Source organism: Tenrec ecaudatus, chromosome 9, assembly GCF_050624435.1.
Source record: "Tenrec ecaudatus isolate mTenEca1 chromosome 9, mTenEca1.hap1, whole genome shotgun sequence".
NCBI lineage: Eukaryota > Metazoa > Chordata > Mammalia > Afrosoricida > Tenrecidae > Tenrec > Tenrec ecaudatus.
The window spans coordinates 55,972,029-55,994,892 of record NC_134538.1 but is presented as its reverse complement, the minus strand read 5'-3'; the positions used below and the strand labels follow the sequence as shown (position 1 = coordinate 55,994,892).

At 38.8% G+C, this 22,864-nt stretch overlaps 1 protein-coding gene across 1 annotated transcript in view; it reads right to left on the bottom strand.

The window, feature by feature from the left end:
• The window catches only part of ABCA13 (ATP binding cassette subfamily A member 13), a 458,452-nt gene that overhangs the window by 17,730 nt on the left and 417,858 nt on the right, over positions 1-22,864 (bottom strand). The window contains exons 51-54 of the mRNA XM_075557314.1: positions 20,391-20,541; positions 17,031-17,165; positions 14,947-15,050; positions 5,407-5,499 (exon numbers count right to left, since the gene is read on the bottom strand). Of these exons, the coding sequence (XP_075413429.1) occupies positions 5,407-5,499; positions 14,947-15,050; positions 17,031-17,165; positions 20,391-20,541 (483 nt within the window). The remainder of the gene's footprint in view (positions 1-5,406; positions 5,500-14,946; positions 15,051-17,030; positions 17,166-20,390; positions 20,542-22,864) is intronic.

Sequence of the window (22,864 nt, the reverse complement as noted above, 5' to 3'; positions counted from 1 at the left end):
AATCAGTACCAACCCCCAATATGTCCACGTGTATATAAACAGCAGTGAGAAAATACAGAGCCAATAGAAGAGCATAAATAATAACAATTAGAGCCGAAATAAGTAATAAAAATACAAAATAATAAGATGGAAGTTGGTTCTTCGAAAGAATTAAAATAATTGGCAAATCGCTGGCAATGGTAACAAAGGAAAATAAGGAAATGAAAATAACACAAATTGTAAATAAAATGGAAAATGCCATATGATAAAATAATAATAATTTATAAATTATCAAGGGGGACGGGGAAGGGGGCAGAGAGGAAGGAGGGGAAAACGAGGAGCTGATGCCAAGGGCTCAAGTAGAAAGCAGTGTTTTGAGAATGATGATGGCAACATAAAAATGAATGTGCTGGACACAAATGATGTATGTACGGATTGTGAAAAGAGTTGTATGAGCCCCTAATAAAATGATGTTTTTTAAATGGGAAATGTCACAACAGAAGCAAAGGTAATACAATTTATTACCTTTATTATTTGTTATAATAAAATTTATAACAAAATATGAACTGTACACCAACAACAATTTTAAAAGCCTAGCAGAAATGGATACATGTTTGGAAATATGCCCAAAGTAACACATTCTGAAGTTAAAAAAAATGAACAGACACATAAGAAAGAAGAAACTTATCTGCCATATAAAAATCAAAGCAAATAAAGGCCCATACCCAGACAACTTCACTGGTATTTTCTAGCGCAGTGGGGAAGATACCGACAGGATTCACTTGTGAGTAATTGCAAACAGAATTACTAGGAGTGGCATCCTGCTGTCGATCATATGATCCCTCTGAGAAGCAGGAGTTGGATTCTCATGATCAGCAAGAACCAGCAGTGGAGAGTGGAGTGTATGCTCTGGACCTGAAATTCCTGTGTAGTGAACCCCCTAAATCTAGATGACATCTGTATCATCAGAGGAGTAACATCAGAACCAGAAGTCAGAGGATGGGACAGAGGGATGGACTTACCAAGCCAAGCAGAAAGTAACGATGAGTGTTTTGTGCAGGAGGCTAGCTAGCGGAGTAGAGTGCCTCTGGGTACTTAATTGGGGGAAGTTGGATGTGCTGACCACGATAGTGCAGCAGAATGCCTTCAGGCTGAAGCTCACTGGAGTGGAGTGCGTCTGGGCACTTAATTTGGGGTTCTGGGTTTGATAACCCATGTCGTCTGAGCTGGGTGACACTAGGTTAAAGCTTACAGCAGAGTAGCACTGGTCATTAAAAAGCTTAGGGAAAAGGGAGTTGTCCCCCAAACGCCCGCCAAAGAGCAAGAAATAGCTAACCAAGCCCATCAATAAGAGTCCTTCATAAGTGATCAAGCACACGTTAGAAAGCTCACTCAAAACAGACATGTGCATGAAGGACAAGTTGTGCCACCACAGACTTGTGCACACGCGCTCACAGTTTCACTGCGCAGTGACAAGCAGTTACATTGCATGCTGTACGTACACCTGCACACACCCACGAGGAGCCCACTGACGCCCATGGCCATGACCTCCAAATGGATGTGGGAGGAGCCCAATAGGGATGGAGGGCCTATAAAGTGAAGACATAGCGTCACACATTCTCTTTTTTGTTGTTGTTCTACCCCACCCACACCCACACCCATCCTCTCTTTGTCTCTCCATGCTTCGCTCCATGCTTCCTGGAGATGGCCCATTCTTGTCTGTGAGAAAGTACTATAGCGCAACTTTCACTCAGAACAAGCTGACTTTGTTACTACTGTACATCTGCCACGTGAACTCGTCTTTCTGCATCGAGAAGCAAGGATCGAGGAAAAGCATCCCATGACCTAACTTGGTACGGTGACTCGGACATTCCTCTGTACTCAGATATTCCTCCTGCCTCCGTCCTCCATGGCACGCTTCCCAGGCACAGGACAAAATTCCCAGCGCAAGATGCAACTCTGGGCTTCACCTCCCGTTCATGTTCCTCTTGGGGGGGGGGTACCTCATTTTTCACCACTGAAGTGGCAGTGGAGGACCCGGTGGTATAGGGGTTGTGTGCTGGGCTGCTCACTGCAAGACCAGCAGTTTGAAATCAGAAACCATTCTGAGACTTGAGAGATGAGACTTTCTATTCCCGTACACAGTTGCATTCTGGAGACCTGGAAGAGAGTTCAGTTCTACCATGTCTTACAGCACTGCTAAGAATCAGTGAACTGACTCAATGGCAGTGAGTTTGCAGCTTATTCTTCTGGGAGCACAAGTAAAGTCTGGCAGTCCCAGGATCTGCCAAAATGTCTGCTTGAGCTCTACTGCATCCACTCACCCCACATGCCTGCCTTTCTACTATCCCGTGCAATTCCTTCCCTGTTGTGCTATTGGCACCTCCTTGAATCTCCATATTGGCACCTCCTTGAATCTCCATGTCTCATATTCCATAGGAAAAATGTTGCTGTGAAACGACCATGGCCTTACCCCTCTGTTCCAGTGAAAAGTGGATATGGGTGCACTGGGTGTCAAAGCTGGATTAACTTCAGGGCAGAAAATGATCTTCAATTACTCTACAAAAACAGCCATACAGCAGGGATGTAATAAAAGTCCTGTAAACTTCTTAGAATGGCTCAGAGACACTGCTTCAGATTTAGACTCATGTGAGGGACAAATCATACTAAAAGATACATCGGATGTCCATAAAAAAGCTTCAGAGATTGTGCAGGAGCCTGGGGGAGTTAATCTAGGCAAGCTGTTTGCTGTTGTAATTGTTACTTTCTACAACAGAGGTAGGAAACAAGCTCTGGCTCAGGAGGACAAAAGAGAGCAGGCATGCTCAGGTCCTGGCCACCATGGCTAGTGCAAGTCTCCTGCCTCCCTGGTTCCTTAGACCTACTATGCACAGGACACAAAGTGCCATGGCTGCAGGCATTTGGGTCATTGGGCCCATGAGCTTCCTAATCAAAATAGATGGCAACGAGGACTGTGCTATTGCTGCAAATAATCCTGCCACTTGGGGCTCTTTGTTTGATGGGAAAGACCCAAGAGGAGCGGGGTCCACTGGCCAGTTGCCAACTGCTAGCCCAAGACGGGGGCGGCCAAATCCAATGGCTCAACAGGGGTTTGAGAAGCCTGGTGGAAATGCAAGGAGGAAGGAAGAATAGCCCCACGATCATATGTGGAAAACAACTGTGAAATCACTATTGGGAAGTGCTCTCGTAAGATGAGAAAGTGAGAAGACTTGAAAGCTGGAGGGGGAAAGGTGATTTGAAGACCTAGAGAAGATTGTCTGATTCAAACTACTCAGGCATGATTTTGTCAGTTTTACTGGGGACTCGGAGGCCCCAAAGGGTAAGGAGTGCTCTTCTCACAGGACTGTGGCGCCTCAGCAAAATGAGGTCACTCTGTAGGAAGCAAATATACAGTGGGTGATGTCCACCCCTCTCTACACCTATTCCCTCATATGATCTTGCTCATAGACCCTCCTCTCAGTCATGTGCCAAGCTACATTCCAAGACAGCTGGTCCTCGGCCTTACTTGCTTTAGGGGAATGTGTCTGAGTGCCTAACTTGTGACTTGGTGTGCTGTTCCTTTGTTTCTGCGTCCCAGGAAAAAAGCAACAGCACAAAGATCGAGGTCCTCAGCCAGAATGAACTTGTCCCTTCCTGAGAGAAGAATATGTCATTGTCAAATTTCAAAAAATAAATTTAGTTTTCAGCACCGTCCACTACCTAATTAATCAATTATTTTTATTGTAAATTTCTGGAAACATAGAGTCCCATTAGAATGTTATAGGGAATCACATACTTCAAAAAATGATTCAGGATACTTTATCTAGTTCAATGCTTGGTTGAATAATTCATGAGTATTTTTTTTCTAGAAATGGTTCAGTGGTTCATATTGAGTAACACTTGATCCTCCATAATTAATAAAAATCAATACAATCCAAACTCAGAACTGATCAGTTGGGAAATATCAGATAGATGGTCGTTCTTTTCGTGTGCGTGGTCCTGCTGACGCTTCAGCCACCTTTGTCAAACTTATAGAAGGCAAGCAGGTCAAATCAACCATAACTCACCTTAGCAATCGGAAAAGTGGCTGTAAAATTGTGTGTGAGTACTCCTAAATGTTCCCTCACTGCCATGGAGTCGCTGCCAGCCTAACAACCCTGCAGGACAAGGGAGACCTGCCCTGTGGGTTTCCCAGACTGTCACTCTTCACAGGAGTACAAACCCCGCCTTTCTTCCACAGAATGGTTTCAAACTCCTCACCTTGCAGTTAGCAGCCCCACTTGTAACCACTACACCACAAATGAAATACTATTTTTCTTTTAGTGAATGACAGAGTACACAGCAAGAACTACTTTGAATAGGTTCAGCTGACAAATGATTCACCCTAAGCAGAAAGCAGCAGCGAATTTGACCCTCCCAGGACCACCTAAATCAGAACTGATGGAAAATCAAACTTGACTTCTGAAACAGAAGTGGTTACACAGCTTGGCTACTAATTAAAATGCTGGCCGTTTGAACCTGTCAATGGCATGTAGGAGGAGGATGTGGGAGTGTGCATCTGGAAAGATTTCAGCCTTTGAAAACCTAGGATTCAACTCAATAGAAATAGATTTGGTTTAGTTATTCACAAAAAAAGTCATCTCAATCAATGCTTATTTTCATCAAAGATTGAAAACATTTAAATGCATACAGATATTTACTTCATCTCTGCTTAAAAATTCTAAGCTTAAAAACATTGAATATCCAAAGAGAGAAAAAAAGACCTAAAGTACTCAATAACTCTGTATAAACAATAGTTTAAGAAAAAATTAAAAGGAAATTAGAAATTCTAAAAACATTTTAAGGGACTCTTGGAGGGGTGAGGCCACACCTAGAGCATAAATTTATGACACAATCATTAAGTTTCTAAAAGTTAATGGTAAATGTGAAACAAAAACTATATTACATTTGAAAAGATCAACACTAATAAATACTTTACCCACTAGATTATTAGAGAAATATTTAAAAGTAGAGCCTCTGGTACGTGAAATAAATCCTCTGATTCACTGTAGACGAGGGAGGAATTGATATACATTTTGATAAAGTACTAGTAAATAACAAGAATCTTGCTTGTTTTTTCTTCATCTTGACCCTATATTATATTTCCAAGTCTTGTCCATTTTGTACAGGAAGGATACATCATCGTCTTGGAAGGAAGAAAGCAAAAATGTGGGGACATTCTGGACTAACGGGGGAGCTCCTGAGTGTTAACTCCTTAGCCTGGGCACGCTAGTGCTCTTCATTGGTCAGGTCCTTCATGTTCTGTTCTCTGAAATGAACTGATTGGATCATAGTACATATAGAATCTAGACAATTTCCGATTACAGCATTGTATCATGAAATTGATTATAGAGTGAACATGTAAAGCAGAAAAGACCAACCACATACCTGTTTTTAATGTGCTGAGGCGATCCGAGACACATGAAACTGCCGTGGATCATCAAGGCAAGCCGTGTGCAGAGCGCCTCACACTCCTCCATGCTGAGGAGAGGAAGGGACAGATGAGGCTGGGTCCAAGGGAGGTGCGCTTGAATCAAGCTCTCAAAAGGAGACGTAGACAAGAGCACCACCATTTTCAAATTGTGTAATTTTTTATGGAATCCTCAGTAAAGTCAAACATGGGTCTGAATTAATACGATTTTAGTTAGATGACCAATTATAGACTCAACAGAAAAGTTAATAGGCTGTCTATCTAAGAGAAAGAAGAATGATAAACATATGAAAGAGAACTTTAAAACAATAAAACAAGCACAAACTAAAGGACAAGATTAGTAAAATATGAAAGTTTTATGAAAAGAAACAAGAAAGATTCACTTATGAGCATCATAAAATCTCAATGTATTAAACTTGTAAGAGGGGAAAAAAGGATATTTGAAAAAATGGAAACAAGAAATTACTACTTTAGAATGAGAAATTATATAATTTAGTATCAGATAAATATAAAATATAAGCAAATTAAATATAAAGTATAAAATGCATAGTCTAAGATAACATAATGTACATAAAAATGTATTGTAATTATATTATATTTTCTTAGCAGAACTTATATTGGAATATATTTAGTATTATTAAATTCAAAATGCAAGGACAAGTTTATTTTTAATAAAGATTTGTAATTATAACATTGTAATATATAGATTATTATATTGATATAGTACAATGCAAAACAAAGCTTGTTTCTCAGTCTCCATGGATAAATTGACAATGATTATAAAATATGCCTTTATATAGATAATTGAAGAACAATGCTATTATATTCTTCTCAGTAAATATTAATATTTTAGAGCACTGGAATAACTAAAATGAAGTGATATTCTAAAGCCGAAGTTATGGGTCGCAATCCCTTTAGGGGTCAAACGACCCTTTCACAGGGGCCACCTGACTCAATCACAGTAGCAAAACTACAGTTATGAAGTAGCAACAAAAAATAATTTTTGGTTGGGGGTCACCACACATGAGGAACTGTATTAAAGGGTCACGGCACTAGGAAGGTTGAGAACCACTGCTCTAAAGATTTCCAAAGCAGATCAATGGGAGAAAAATAAGACCACACTGAGTCAGATCTGAATACATAACATATTCTAAGGATAGGAAAAGATTTTCTAAAGCACTATATCAATGGGAAAACATATGAAGGGAATGTTTGATATATTAAGAAATAAAGCCTCTAATAAGTGCGTAAAAAATAACAGCAAACTAACATTTTTAAATCTGCTGCAATAATCATATTGGACAGAGGTTGACACACTGACTTGAAAGAAATCACGGTCCGCAGTTTGAAACCATTGGCCAGCTCCACAGGGGAAGGATGGGGCTTTCTACTCCTCTGGAGAATTTCAGGCTTGGAGACTCACGGGGGCAGTTCTACCTTCCCTTACAGGGTCACTATGAGTCAGTATTGACTTGATGGGAGTGGAAGTGCTTCCCAGAGGATGAATGATAATGCTCTCTACATAAAATGACAATGATGTCTCTAAGGTGAACCAGAGACGTATATCAACCACATATGCAAGAATGGATTTGACCTTGCACTTAACGCTAGCCCAATCTCAGAATTATTAGTCCTTATGACATGCCCCTGCTTGATCCTTGCCCTCAAAGTGTAGTGAAGAAACTAGATGGTTCCCCGCTCTGAGAAAGAATAGCATCTGGAGTCTTACAGGCTTTTTGCAAAAAGCAGCCACCTGAATGAGGCGTCAACTAAGCCCACCTGGAAGAAGTGCACCGGCCTGTATTTGAAAATTGAAAGGAGGGAATAGTTTGAGAGCTTAAATTGTGAACACTTGGTTTGTAGAAGGCTATATCTAGCAGTGGAAACCCACAATCCAAGTGCAAGGCCCCCACATTGGTTAACCTTCTGGTAAGTTCCCTTTAATCATGCTAGAGAGATGTGGATAGCCCTGTTATCATACAGAGAGCATTTTCACCTTGATTATGGAAGACACACTTGGGTCAAACCATACTATCTTATCATTTTATATTTCTTTTGAACCAGTTTAAAGCTGTTTCAGTTTTACAGAAAACATGAAGGGGAAATAAAGGTGGATTCAGCCTCTGGTTAATCCCTTCTGCCCATAGAACTGGATGTGAATGGCCTTTCTACATGTAGCGTGCGGTGGAAAGTGGATTGTTGCAGATGCTGTTAGATTGAAATTTAGCACCCGACCATTTGCTTTCCCTATGATCCATTTAAATTTTTTCTAAATTTCAATATTTTCCCAATTGCACTGGGAAAAGGAAATGATACAGCAATGATAAAATAGTAGTCCATTTTTATCTAGGATTTATTTTTCTGTGGTTTCAGTTACCTGCTGTCATTCTGGGCCCCACAATAGATGTTAAATGGGAGTCTGATGACTTCACTCTCCTGCCTGTTCATGCGTTCCTGTTCCTGTTCATGTTCATGCGTCTCGTTCCTGCTAACGCGTCTATAGCTCATAGTTGTCCATCAGTTATTCCTACGAATCTCTTACTGTGCCTAACTTACAAATTAAACTTTATCATAGTTGTGAATGTACAGGACCGAATGAAACAGTTAGGGTTTGGTGGTGGTGAAAGGGTTCAGTACCCTCACGTTGTTTCCAACCCACATGCAACAGAATGAAACATGGCCCAGTTCTGTGCAATCTTCACCGTCATTCTCATGTTTGCACCCAAGCTAAGCACCCTCTGTGTCAATCCATCTTGTTGAAGGTTTCCTCTTTTCCACTGCCCCACTACTTCTCCAAGCAGGATGTCCTTCTCCACGGGCTGATCTCTCCTGACAGCATGTCCAATGTAACTGAGATGCAGCCTCACCAATCTGGCTGTACTTCTTCCAAGATATGGACTGGTTCTTTAGCCAGTCCACTGTTTTTTCAATGGTCTTCACCAGCGCCATAATTCAAATGGATTTGATGCTATCTGTGATCTCAGGGGGTCTGAAAATGTATTCCCCAGAAAAAAATGCCCAAATATGTGCAAAACATTTTTTATCTAACCTGAGAGCAGAAAATAAGATAGAAATTTGTGACTATGTATACTGGGGAAGTGAAATAAATAGTAATGTTCCTTTACTATTTTGTATGATAGAGATTCTGTACAGAAGCGTGTGCTATTTTTATAATCGGGTGACAGACAAATGACAGCCATTGAACCAATGGCTACTCAGATGGGAAGCTTTCACAGCATTGAACAAATACAGGCCAATAGTTAATGTAATTTCTGGATCACCATCTAATAAGTTAAAATACTTATTCTAGATTTTGTTTTTTCTGCAATGTGGACACAGATCTGATGAGCCACAATACATCATGAGAATAAGAATGGATTCACAGATGAATTAGTAAGACAGGAGGAAGAATCTAAGTACTCTGATCATTGAATAGAGCACAGGCCTCCAGCATGAACTGTTAGCTGTAAGGGAAATGGAAATCCTGTTTAAAAACCCAGTGCCATTCAGTTGATTTGATTCAGAGCCCTCAATGGGCACAATGAACTTGTTCCATGGGCTTTCCCATACTGTGAACAATAACAAGACCAGGCAGCTTCACCTTTCTCTAGCGTGGCTGGGGGGTTTGAACTGTCCACCGTGGTTAACCTGCTGTGCATCTGTAGTCCCATAGATTGTGTCTGCCAACATAAGTTGTGGCTCCTCAGTTATGGCGCCTTTACATTAATTCTGAAGAATCAACACTAAATGCATTTCAAATATGCTCTGTAGGTTTTTCTGTGAGGAAACATCTTTTTTTGTTTCTTTAAGTAATTTTAACTTAAGACAAGTCTAATAGCTTGATGAGTGCACAGGAGGGGTTCAAGCTAAACCAGGAGTACTATGTTTGGTGTAATTAGGTTTAAAATAAACAAATGTCTGCACCAGAGCTGTATCCTTTCGCTGTAAATATTCTACGTGTATGCTAGGCAAATAATCCAAGAAGCTAGAGCATACGAAGCTGAATGCAGTGTCGGTATTGAAAGAAAGCTTAGCAATAATTTTCAATACATATGTGGCACAACGTTGCTTGCTGAAAGTGACGCACTTGCTGATGAAAATGAAATCCTTCAGTAGAGATTGCAACTCAGTATACAGGCAAACAAATCCTGGACCAAAAGACAATTTCATGACACACAAAAGAAACTATTGAGGTTGTGAAGGATTTCGTTTACATGGAACCACAATAAATGTGTGTGTAAGCAGCAGTCAAGCAATCAACTGACATACCACATGGGACAGCGCTGCTGTACAAGACTTCTTTAAAATGCCCCAGAGTAAGCACTTTGGGGTGAGGACTACATTGTACCTGACCCCGCCATGGTATTTTCAATCCCTCGTGTGCATGTGAAAGCTGGACCGTGTAGCAGGAAGACTAACAGAATTAATGCATCTGTATTCTACAGCTGGGAAAGGATATCGAAAGTATTATATTCTTTCAGGAAACCAAATGTATCTGTTTTTAAAGAAGTATAATCAGAATGTTCCTGAAACACAAGGATGCAAGACTTTTTCTCACACGCTTTGGGGATGGTTACAAAGAGAACAGTGTCTGAAAAGGGTCTCATGCTTAGTAAAGCATTGGGTCAGACAAAAGAAGATATTAAATTAAATGGGTTGCTACAATGGTGTCAAGAATGAGTTCAAACACAATTGTGAGGATGGCGCAGGACTGAGCAGTGTTTTGTTTGTTGTGCATAAGGTCACTGTGAGTCTGAATCTGCTTGATGTCACCTAACAATAACAACACAGGATGTATCTAATATACATCTATCAAATAAAGGGATAAGATAGAACCTCTTTGTTGTATTACTTACACAGATTGGTATGTGAGCACAGTGAAGGCCAGAGAACTCAATGAAGTTCTATATATCTTGCCAATACAATTTTTATTCACATGAACACAGATGACACCAAAATTTCAGTAAAGAGTAAAACTGGGAATTTTGAAAACAGCCTGAATTTTGAAGGCATCCCCCAGTAACACAGATACACCGACAGAGGACAAAAATAAAAAGTTGTTGATTTGATGTTATTGAGCTTATTTCAACCAATATTGGCTGATAAATAGCCCATGTAAAATCAGAAATGATCTGTAAGAAATTAGGCTTAAGCAAAATTTTAAAAGAAAATAAAAAGAAACATAAATAGCCATACATTGTACAGGAGAAAAATTTCACAGGGAGTGGTAACATAAGCACATAAATTGATCAAACAAACCATAAAAGAATTTATAGATGCCGAATTTAATAGAAAAATCCCTCAAAGCAATTATCACAATTATATTCAAAGTAATAAAGGAAGCAAATTTTGAAAAGTAAAGAAAATATTAACTACAATGAATTAACCAAAAAAGATTCTAAACATATAAATGGAAATTTTACAATAAAAGAGGCAAATGGAAATGTATTAATTGGAAAGCGTGATATGATAATGAAATGAAACATTCACTAGGGAGGATCAATAGAAGATTTGAATTAGAAGAACGAATTAAGATTGCGTGGAGGTGCATCGGTTGTTTATGTATTAGAAGACAACAGAAAATAACAGAAGACTATGAACCAAAACAGAGCTGTCGCATTAGCAAAAGTTACAATATACAGTTTTGGAAATAACTTAAGGACAGATGAGGTAGAAAAGACCCCCCAAAATATTTGAAGAAATAATGACTAACATTTGCTGTATTTACTAATAAAATTATTAATCTACATATCCAAAAAGGTAGCTGACACACAGGTAGCCTAAATATATCAAAACATATCAAAGACTGTTAAAAGCAAAGACTAAGAGAAAATGTTGACAGCAGAATGATTTCAGTGGTACAGGAAACATCAATACAACTTTTTATTTTAAAACATACTGGTAAGAAGGCAGAGGTGTCATTTATGTAAAGTACTAAATGGAAATGTAGTGAACAAATGTGTACGCCAGGGTGCAGAACAGCAAGACAACCCTTGAAACGTGAAAACATGATGACGGTCCCATAAACAATTTGAGAGGAGTAATTATTAGCCAGCCTAAACCATCATACTGAAAGGAAATTACTCCAAATGGTCACTAAATTCCACATCAACAAATGAATACCATATGTGACAATTATATTAATTAATATTTAAAGATAAGTGAATACCATAAGTGGCAATTACATTGGTCATTATAGTATATTTGGATATACTGATATATTTTTATTTCCTCTCATTTTACTAGAGGAAAGACTGTACAAAGATGTTGTTATAGGACTTTTTTAAAGCTTTATAACCCATAAAAATGTAATCTGATTATAAAAGCCCAAAGAAGGGAAAGAAAATGGGTATATATTGGAGTTTTTTTATTGTACTAGAATTAAGTTATGATTGATCTGATAAGAGGTGTACTCTAAATCAAGAAAACAACCTTGAACTATCAAAATGATACACTCAGGACTATTTAATTAAAGAAGGCAGTCAAGATTTAATTTATGAAAGAAACAGTAAAATGGTAACTGTAAACTCACTCAACTTTGGGTGGACTTGTAGAAGAGAATCGAAGTGCTCTGCCTTAAGAAATAACAATGAACTAGACAAACGTGTGGTCGCCAGACTCAGCACCAAATGCTGCCCCTCGGCAAACTCGCTCCCACGGAAAGGACTCCAGTCCAGGGACCCTACAGGACACGGTATCTCTGTTCTATAAAGTTTTGGTCCGGAAGCAGACAGCCGCATATTTGGCAGATCATTTTCAAGTGCCTCCCTGTGGCTGCCAGCACAATGCTTGCTTAACCTGCGGTGGGTGCCACAGAGGCTTCTGGACTCAAAATGTTAACTTCAAATTCTAGCTCTTTTGCCTGTTTGCTGTGTGGCCTTGCTTGTATTAATTAAACCACTCTCTTCTTTTGTGTCTTAATCTACACAATGATTTAACCATCATGTTTTTGCGGTCGTTCTTGTTATTGTTAGGTGTGATAGAATCAGCTCCAGTCACCTGGCCCCCAGGTACAATAAAATGAAACTATTCCATGCCTTTAACCATTCATAGCTGCTACATTTGAGCCCTGATTGTTTAATGTGTTGCCTACTGGGCTGCTATAGAGAAGTCCTGGTGTCATTGTGATTACTCATTGGGCTGCGATCCACAAGGTCAGCAGTGTGAAATCATCACCCTCCCTAAGGTAGAAAGACATGGTGTTCTACTCCCATAAAGAGTTACAGTCTTAAAAAGCAACAGGGGTGGTTCTACCCTGTCTGATTTATAGGGTCCCTAGAAGTCAGAATCTACGCTGTCTGGTTCATAGGGCCCCTAGGAGTCAGAATCTATGCTGTCTGATTCATAGGGTCCCTAGGAGTCAGAATCTACGCCGTCTGATTCATAGGGTCCCTAGGAGTCAGAATCTATGCTGTCTGATTTACAGGGCCCCTAGGAGTCAGAATCTACGCTGTCTGATTCATAGGGTCCTTAGGAGTCAGAATCTATGCTGTCTGATTTATAGGGGACCTAGGAGTCAGAATCAACTCTATGGCAGTGAGTTTGCTGATTTACTTTGGCTGCAATCATTGTGTCAACCTGTTTCCTGGTTGGTCTACTTTTTTGTTATTGACTCTATTTAACCAAGATGTCCCTCTCCAGGAACTTGTCCCTGCTGAAAACATGTCCAAAGTATGTGAAAGGAAGTCCTGTTTCTAAAGAGCATGCAGGGTGTATGTTTTCCAAGACAATGCTGTTCGTTCCTCAGGAAGTGTGCAGTAAATTCAGGATTCTTTACTGTCACCACAGCACAAATGCATCACATTTTCTTCAGCCTTCCTAATTCATTATCCAGCTATTGAATATATAGGATGTCATTGAAAATATCTGTGTCAGGTGCCCCTTAACCCTCAAGTGATATATTTGATTTTTAACACTTCAATGAGGTATCCAATGCAATACATCATTTGATTTCCTAACTACTGGTGTCATGAGTTTTGACTGTGAATTCAAGTAAAATTAAATTATTGGCACATCAGTCTTTTATCCATTTTCCATCATATTGCTTATGGTGAAGTGGTGAGAATTCCAGTTTTTCTTTATGTTGAGGTGTAATCCCCATTTAAGTTTATCGTCATTTATCTTCATTAATAAGTCATTCAAGTCCTCTGCACTTTAGATAACTAGGGTGGTGTCATCTGCATATGGTAGGTTGTTAATGAGTTTTCCTCTGATCCTGATGTTGTGATCTTCATATATTTCAGATTATTTACTCAGAATACAAATTGAATAAGTATGTCAAAAGATTATAATCCTGATACACATCTTTTCTGCTTTTATTCCCTTGTCCTGTTCAAATAACTGGCTATGTACAGGTTCCGCTTGAGTACAATTAAGTGCTAGGGAATTATCATTTGTTGAAATGTTTTCAGTCATTTGTTATGGTCCACACAGCCTAATGGCTCTGCATAGTTAATAAAAGAGGCTAACATCTTTCGGGTATTTGACGCTTTCAGACAAAAATCCATTTGGTAGCAGCAATAATGCCCTTCATTTCACACCCTCTTATGACTTATATGAATTCCTGGTAGTTCCCTCTTGGTGTATTACTGCAACCATTTTTGTTAACTATCTGCAGCAAACATATTTGTGTATAATTAGTGAACTCTTGGTGGCGTAGTGGATTAACTGATGGACTGTTATCAGCAACGTTAGCAGTTCTTTCTACTCTTACAAAGAGGTGTCAGAGACCCACAGTAACAGTTCTGCTCTGTCCTATCAGGCCACTGTGAGTCTGAAACAGGGGTCCTCAAACTTCTTAAACAGGGGGCCACTTCACTATCCCTCAGACCCATTGGAGGGCCAGACTATAGTTAAAAAAAACTATGAACAAATTCCTATGTACAATGCACATATCTTATTATGAAGTAAAAAACAACAACAACAAACAAATGGGGCAAAAACACGTGGTGGGCCGGATAAATGACCTCGGCTGGCTGCATGTGGCCCGTGGGTCATAGTTTGAGGACACCTGGTCTGAACAACTTGCTGACAGGGGATTTTCTAGTATAAGTGATATCATTCCCTAATTTGCACACTCTGTGGGATCGGTTTTCTTTGGAAACAGCAGTGAGCACAACCATAGCTCTCTTCCAGTTAGTTTACCAGGTAGCTCTCTTCCAAAGTCCTTGGCACAGATGAGCACATCTAGCATGGCATTTGCGTGCTGAAGCACTTCGAGGCTTGTGTTTTATCAGTGTGTCGGTGCCTTTTAGATGTCTTCCTTTCATATCTTTTATTCTTGATCCCAGAGCTATCTACTGAAGTGGCTGAATATTGACAAATTGTTTTTTGGTCAAATGACATTTTGTATTATTTCCATCTTCTTTTTATGCTTCAGCATACTGTGTATTAAAAGACCAACGTGCTTAGCACTATTTTGAGACTCTGCATGGATTCAGCCCCATTGACTTACTCCAGGTTGTCCTTAGAATATGACAAGAGGGGACATGGCATACCTGTGGGAAGTCAGCACTGCAGCGCAGCCTTCTTGAACCTCCTTCATGATTGTGTCCCAGAGGTACCTCTTCGAGCAGGGATCCATTCCAGAGCTGGGCTCATCCTACCGGGGAAAACAGACAAGAGAGTGGCCATTGAAAAACACACATAGGAATACAACGCTTTGATGAGAAGTTATCTCCTGACCAAAATAAAAGCATAATTCTGGGTTTATTAGTCAGAACTTAATTGACTGTCTTTGAGAAATCATTTTATTGGGTCTCTTACATTCCATAACATTCCATAGTTCAACCGCATCAAACAGTACCCATTGATTGTCTTGTACAAGAGATTATGATGATAATTTAATATCACTTGAGTTGCCCCGTAAATTTGCTTTGACTGACAATCTTGGGCTTGTAAAATATATCCTCAACCTACACACATAAAATTTAAAATGATAGAATCACATACACTAGAAACATACATGATGTGAGAAAAGGGCTTTACTTATTCAGAAACATGAAATCAGTCCAACTGTCTTAGAACCTGTACTTTTCTCCTTCAATAAACACCAAGGACCTTCTTATAGAACTTACTTTAGAAAGCCCCTTTCTAACATGTACGATACAGTTTTAAGTTTTGTGTAGCGAGGAAATACTGAGCAGAGTTTTCTTCATAGATTGGGGTTATCAACTTCCTCCTCAATAAAGGGAAGTTACAAAAGATAAAACACAAAACAGGAAAGCAAAAACCTGGTGTTTTCTGCATGGTTAGTAACATACAAGTTTGTGACATATATGATATTTGACATCTATATGACATTAATGGGCAAAGATGTGGAGGTCTCTCTTGTAAAGATACAAAGGATACAGACTTGGAAACCCTGAGTTCAACTCTGTCCTATAGGGAGGCCACTGTAAGCTAAAATGGACTCGGGGACAATAAGTTAATGGGCGCACACACACACACATACATACATATCCTATATATCTCTATATATCATATAGCTAATAAATATATCCTATGCATATATCCATATGTAATGTATACAACATATAATATATCCCATCTATCTAAAATCTATCGATCTATCAATCTATATTATTATTATAAGTAGTCCTAGTGGAGCTGTGGGTGGCACACTGGAGTTCTAATTGAGAAAGGTTGGTGGTTCAAACGCACCAGCCTCTCTGTGGGAGAAAGATTGGGCTGCCTGCTCTGGTAAGGAGTTACAATCTGGACCATTAGAGATATGGTAACTATGAGTCAGTATGACTTGACGACAGCAATAGGTGGCATTGGTCAGTGGGATATTTGGGTGTGCAATCTGAAATTGTCCTGATTTCTACTCGAAAGTCAAATTCTTTCCCTTCTGTCTGTGTAGAAAGGACACATCTTTAAACAACCATCACCTTATCAATGGAGGCACACAGGCACCAAGGTCTGAATGGTCCATGTGTGTCTTGAAAGTTTCATGGACAGATATCATCAGGACCGCGTCAAGTGCCCATTAAGAACGCATACAAAGTGCAAGGTCACTTGACAGAGAGTTTCAGAAGTAGGATTTAAACCCCATGAATCCCAGTCTGTCTCAGAATCCCCATTTTAACTTGCTATAGAGAGCCATGCAACCTGAGAGAAAAGATATTTATAAGATCATGAGGGGCAGGTGGGAGAGAGACAGAGGCCCAGCATCCTTAACTAGGATTTAAAAGGATGAGAACAGCAGATTCAGCTGAAAGTATGATATATTATATACATACAAATGCAAAGGGAAATGTATTAAAAACAATACAATATAGGAGAAACATGTCGACTTTTAGATAACCAGTAAATTAATATTGTTTAAAATTCTTAATATTATTTTATTGCATTTTCAATTCCATAGATTAAAAAAATTTATATGATATACATTTTATAAAATTTCAATGACAGTTTAGGTTTTTCATGGTAAATATTGACTTACATCAAAATCGTGTATTAGTTCAGAGAACAAAGTTAAAGCTTTGAAGCTACTTCCTGGAGGAACTCTGACAAGCTAAAAGAAATTCACAATCTTATTTCAAGGCATTGGCATATTAGCGATGTTTCCTCTACTCACCAATAAAAGAATTTCAGGTTTTCCCACCAATGCCAGGGCTGTAGAAAGTTTTCTTTTAGTTCCACCACTGTAGGTGCCAACAAGTTGGTCCGCATGGGCTTCCAAGTGCAAGCGTCTCACGAGGTCTCCAGCGACCTAGAAGAGAGACGCGCTCTATAGAATTGCACCGGCTCCTAATAGTGCACACTGCCATGTACTGCCTCCCAACCTTGATTCCTGATTCAGTCCAGCCCACATGCTGTAAAGAGCATATGTGAAACGCCTCCACGCAGGCCGCACAGAAGAGTTGATAATAAGCTGATGGAAGCCAAGCTTTTCGTAAACTACAGTGCATCTAAGTGAGGGTCACATACACAAATCTGTCTGTCATGCAGGCGGTATGTGCTGCATCAACACTGAGACGGGCGAATCTCAATGCTAATGTGGGTACAGAAGCTAAAATATATATGGGCAGATATTGTTAGGAATTTCTCTAAAAGGGTAAGAGAGCATTCATGGTGCGATAAGGATACATGTCAAAATTAACTTGTTGGAAAATGGACATTTGGGACTTTTATTAGATTCATAAGTATAAGAAAAGAATGAAAATGTAATGTAATATGTGCATAAAAGGAAGAAACTCTCATTTTACTTTCATCCATTTTCCTCAAAAGACTAGCAATATGTAAACCAGTCTACAACAATAAAAAATGTGTTGGACTTTTATAAATTTCATTTGATCATCCCCACCTCAAATTGGTTGGTTCCACAGGCAAAATGTTCCACTTGCACACCTGATGACCACACAAATTTCTACATATGCATCCATCATTTAAAACTTAAAATGAGCCCTTGAGTAGGGATCAGGAACCAAGGGCATAAAATGGAAATGTATTGTGTTCTCACTCTCTCTCTCCCTGGCCTTTACCTCCTGTCCCCTATTCCTCCCACCTTGCCCCGTCTCATTCCTTATAACATGAGAAGCAAAACTCACTGTGAGTAAGTGAAAACTTTAGGATAAAATTCATTTCGCAAGACAGAATAGTTATTTAAAATTACAGTACTTTAAGAATATCATTAATTAAATTTATAGCTGTAAAAATTGAATTATAGTGTATATGTTTTTAAAAATATATGATAGCTGATGATACTACTCATATACAGCCAAACACCTAATTGTATTTGTTTCCTTGGTTTGAAAGTTTTGGGTTTCTGATCTACCAAAGACTGATGTGATCTCAAAAGTTTGCAATAGTCATACAAGGACATATGGTTACTTTTCATTTTTCTGGGTCGATCGTGAGAGAAGGAGATTCAGGAATAGAACTAGTGTGTTAGTCTGGATACTTTAGAGAAATAAATCCAGAGAAATTTAAGCGTACATCAAGAAAGCATCCCAACCCAGTGCCTCCCAAGCCCACAAGTCCAACATTAACCCATATGTTCAACACTAATCCCAATGTCCTCCTCCATCTCACACAAAACATGCAATGATGCCGACTGCAGGAGGAAAGCCTAATCAGTGAACTTGTAAGCATCTCAGCACTGGCAGGGGTCTCCACATGGCTGTTCCAGCACCCAGGGCTACATCGGGGTATGTCTGTGTTGTTGCTTCTCCTCAGAGATGTTTTGCAGGAAGTGAGCTTTTCCAGCTGAAGCAGGGAACTGGCTAAGGCAGCTGCACCCTGGTTCGACCATCAGAGAACAAGAGACCTGAGAGCTAGAAAGGCTAGACTCACGGAGCCATTTATATCTCCGCCCTTCAATTAACCCCATGTGTATTTATTGGCCAGGTTGGTACAATAAACTGACTACCTCAATGAAGAAAGAAAATGTGTTGACTAATTGTCTCCATGAACCGCTGCCGCCTGTGCCATGAGGCTAGAAGAACTAAATTACATCTTGCTAGCATTACTGAATGTTTTCAATAAAGATTTTTAGAAGATTAATGATCAAAAGGGGGGAAATATGGAACACAATTTGAAAAATAAACAGATAATTTATGCTCTCTGTTTCAATAGATGCTGGATGAACTCCTGAAACTATTGTCCTGAGATAATCTAAAGCCTTATACCAAAATATCCCCCGAAGTATTCCTTAAACAAGCAAACAAAAAATCAGTTTAGCTGACTAGTCAAGAATGTCTTCCTTGCTAATTATGCTTTTAAAATACCTATCTATATGGGATCCGCTTGACAACAACAAATCAAAAAGTCAGAGAAAAAAAGATCAAGCTGAGTTCATCCTAGAAATGTAGGAATAATTCAGAAATAGTTGCATGATCTCTTTTTTTAGCTGCACAACCTTTTAAAGTATGTAATTATTGTCATTGAATTGAAACCCTATAGCACTGAAACCCTATAGCGTGAAATGTATATATAGAATTGTTGAAACCCTATAGCACTGAAATGCATAAATAGAATTGGTGCATAATTTTTTCATATAATTTGTAACAATGTCAAAATGCAATAAATAGGAGAAGCTAATAAGAAGCAAACCACAGCAGAATTTCAAATCTAGGAAGATACAGATACTAATAAAATTATCACTCCTTTTCACTAAGTTTTTCAAATTATGATGACTTTTTTGTTGCTATGATGCTATAATTTACATGATCAACAATTCAAATACCACTAGGGCCACCCATTGTGGATTAGATTGACAGAGGTGCCAGACAAAAACAGACTAGGATAAAAGCTATGATGACCTATTTCCAAAAATTAGCCCCCAAAACCCTATGGATCATAACAGAATATTGTTGATGAGCCTCCAAGGTTAGAAGGTATTACAAGTTTTCACTAAGTATCTACCATTCCAGTCAGTTCGTGGTTGGAATGTCTTTGTGTTCTCAGGTCTCCCTTCTGTCTGTTTGGCAAATAGGAAGGGTCATGGCTGTCTTTTGTCTTCTTGGTTTTCTACCTGTCACCTCTCTCCTTTCATAAGTGAAACCAACACAACCCAGGCAGGAAGCACCTTCCCACCTACTAAGGAGCTGTCTATTCAGAGAACCCAGCACACCCGATCCATACTCTCTGCTGGCTTTTCTGTCAGATCCCAGAGTACAAAGTTTACGATATGTCTCTTGTGTTGGCAAGCTAGCTGTTCATAGAAGGCATTTAAAGAGGACAAATAGGCATAGAGGACTAGAATGTCGAAAATGATACCATGTAGGTTTAACTTCTACCACATCACGTCCTCTCCTGGAGATATATGAAACATCCACTCTAAATAGAACCTACACTTGTAGTTTTGTGTCCTTCACTATAACCATACAGGGATATATCTCTCAAGTAAATGTATGCTTTTCCTGCAAGAGAGAGGGACGTGGTCATCATACAGGACTAAGTTGTTTCCCTTCCTAGAAAACCTCAAGGGTCTCACCTCAGGGATGTGCTGCTTTGGAATCCCACGCAGACTGCAGTAATAATGAAGATGCTCCCAACCAGTCAGGAGCTCATCAAGGGCATCTTGTTGTGGACAGTAGCCAATGAGAACGCCAGCTCTGCCAGCCAAGGAGAGGGCCACTTCATCTCTGCTTGCAAAGGAAACGTGGCTTAGAATAATAGGAATTCCTAAATAAGAGTTAGGCTAATTCTCACAGTTGACTCATTCATAAGAAGTTCACTGAAAGTATGATGAACAAAAGTAATTCAATAAGTAGTAGCAACGCATTTATCTAGTGGGTGAACAGGTTAAACTTTGGAATAAAATACTGGGGTGTTAATTAATTGGCTTCATTATTGCTTTAGGAATTAAATAAATATGTATAAAGCACTGAGCTTTGTGCTTGTCATATGTAAAATTCTCTATTAATAACTATCATATTTACTATTTTCTCACCAAAATAATTTATAGTGATAACTAACTAATTGGTCTGAGAAATCAATAGATTGTTATAATTTTTAAATAAAATATTTATTTTAACAATTATATATAATCACTCATTGAACACATGGAAAAATAGAGAAAAAGAGGAAAATTATTATTCATAATCTAAACCTAGAGCAAGTTCTACTATTAATAAAGTGGTGCTAATATTTCAAGTATAATTATGTGAGATAAATGCAACAGTGAGGGGAAAGTTTTAAAAAATCATGTTAAATATTTTCACTAACTTAAAATAGGACAATAATATGCAAAACCAAGAAACGTAAAGAACACCAAGCTACCTAAAATCAAACAGATCTACACTGAGATGCATCGTAGTGAGACTCAAAAAGTCAAATATTAGAGAAAACTGTAAACAGTTAAGAAAGAAGCAAATAATGCATATACAGAATACTCTCAATAGGATTAGTGGTGGTTTTGCCTCTGAATCATTGAATGGGAATGACATATTTAAAGTTCTAAAAGATTAAAATCAAATAAAACAAAAATGATCACACCCAAATCCACAACTGTCAAACAAGGATAGTATAGTAGCTAGGAAAGCTGTCCTCCAAAGATTGTCCTTCAAAGAGTGAAATTAAAAGATTCTAACATACAGAGGTCCATCAAAGTAGCCATATAAAAAATACTTATGGGCATTCTGTATATATATATATATATATATATATATATATATATATATGAATGATATTTGAAAGTAAATTAAAGTTATCCTCCCTAATGGAATTGTATGTGCAATAACATATTTATACTTGATCATTTAAACTGTTTTTTCTTTCTGTTTTTAATAACAAATGTATAAAAATAAGTGATTAAATGCACTAAATTCTCCAATAAAAATAGAGATAGCATGCATTTAAAAAAACCAAAATATAGTGTTCACGAGAAAAGCATGTTAGACTCATCAACACAAGTAGGTTGAAAGTGAAAGAATGGGGACAATATTTCATACAAATTAAGACCAACAGAGAGCTAAGGAGGCAGTCAATAGCAAAGAAGACTTTGTGTCAAAAATCAATCCATCAAGAAGATTTAACACTCATAAAAAAGTATGTCCCTACTTCCCAAAGTAACCTGCATATACGGTGCAATTCTCATCTAGATCCCAATGTAATAGTTAAAGAAATCAAAAAACGAATTACTGGCTTCATATGGAGTGGGAGGAAACAAGGTAAGCAATGACGTGTATCCCTTGCAGACCTCAAACCCCACTGCGAAGCCACAGTAGTCGAAACAGCCTGGTACTGGTACAACGACACACAGCAGACTAGTGGAACAGACTCCGTAACCCAGAACAAACCCAGCCACTTGCCGGCAGCTTATCTTTGGCAAAGGAGCAAAGATTGAAAGAACCCTGACCTAATCCCATGCATGAAAATACACCCCAAATAGATCACACTCAAAATAGTTTTAAGTGTAAAAAACAGAATGATTAAGTTCATCAATGAGAAAATTGCGGTAAACTTAAGGGTTTTATCATAGGGTGTGCACTGACTATCAAATATAATGAAGGAAAAAATACACAGTAGAGTTACCAAAGAGATGACTGGAATGTACTGAATATAAGACACTGATGTGCATTAAAAGACTTCATCCAAAGGGTGAAAAAAAGATTTTTGACAACAGTACAATGGCCAAGGGATTAGTCTGAAATCTGTTGAGAATGCAAGTGAACAAAAGATATGAATGGACAGTTCAGCAAAGATGACAGCAAACGGTCAACAAACACATGAAAACGTGCTTATGGCCGCCACTCATCCAGACGGCAGGAACCAAAACCATTATGAGATGCTGCCTCACACTAGAGTTGCCAGCTGAGGTCACTAAACAGAACATAAATGCCGGAGAGGCTGTGACGATATTGGAACCCTCATGCAATGCTGGACGCACTAAAAATACATGCACAACCATAGAAAGCAGTGCAGCACTACCTCACTCAGCTGGGAAGAGAAATCCCATACAATCCA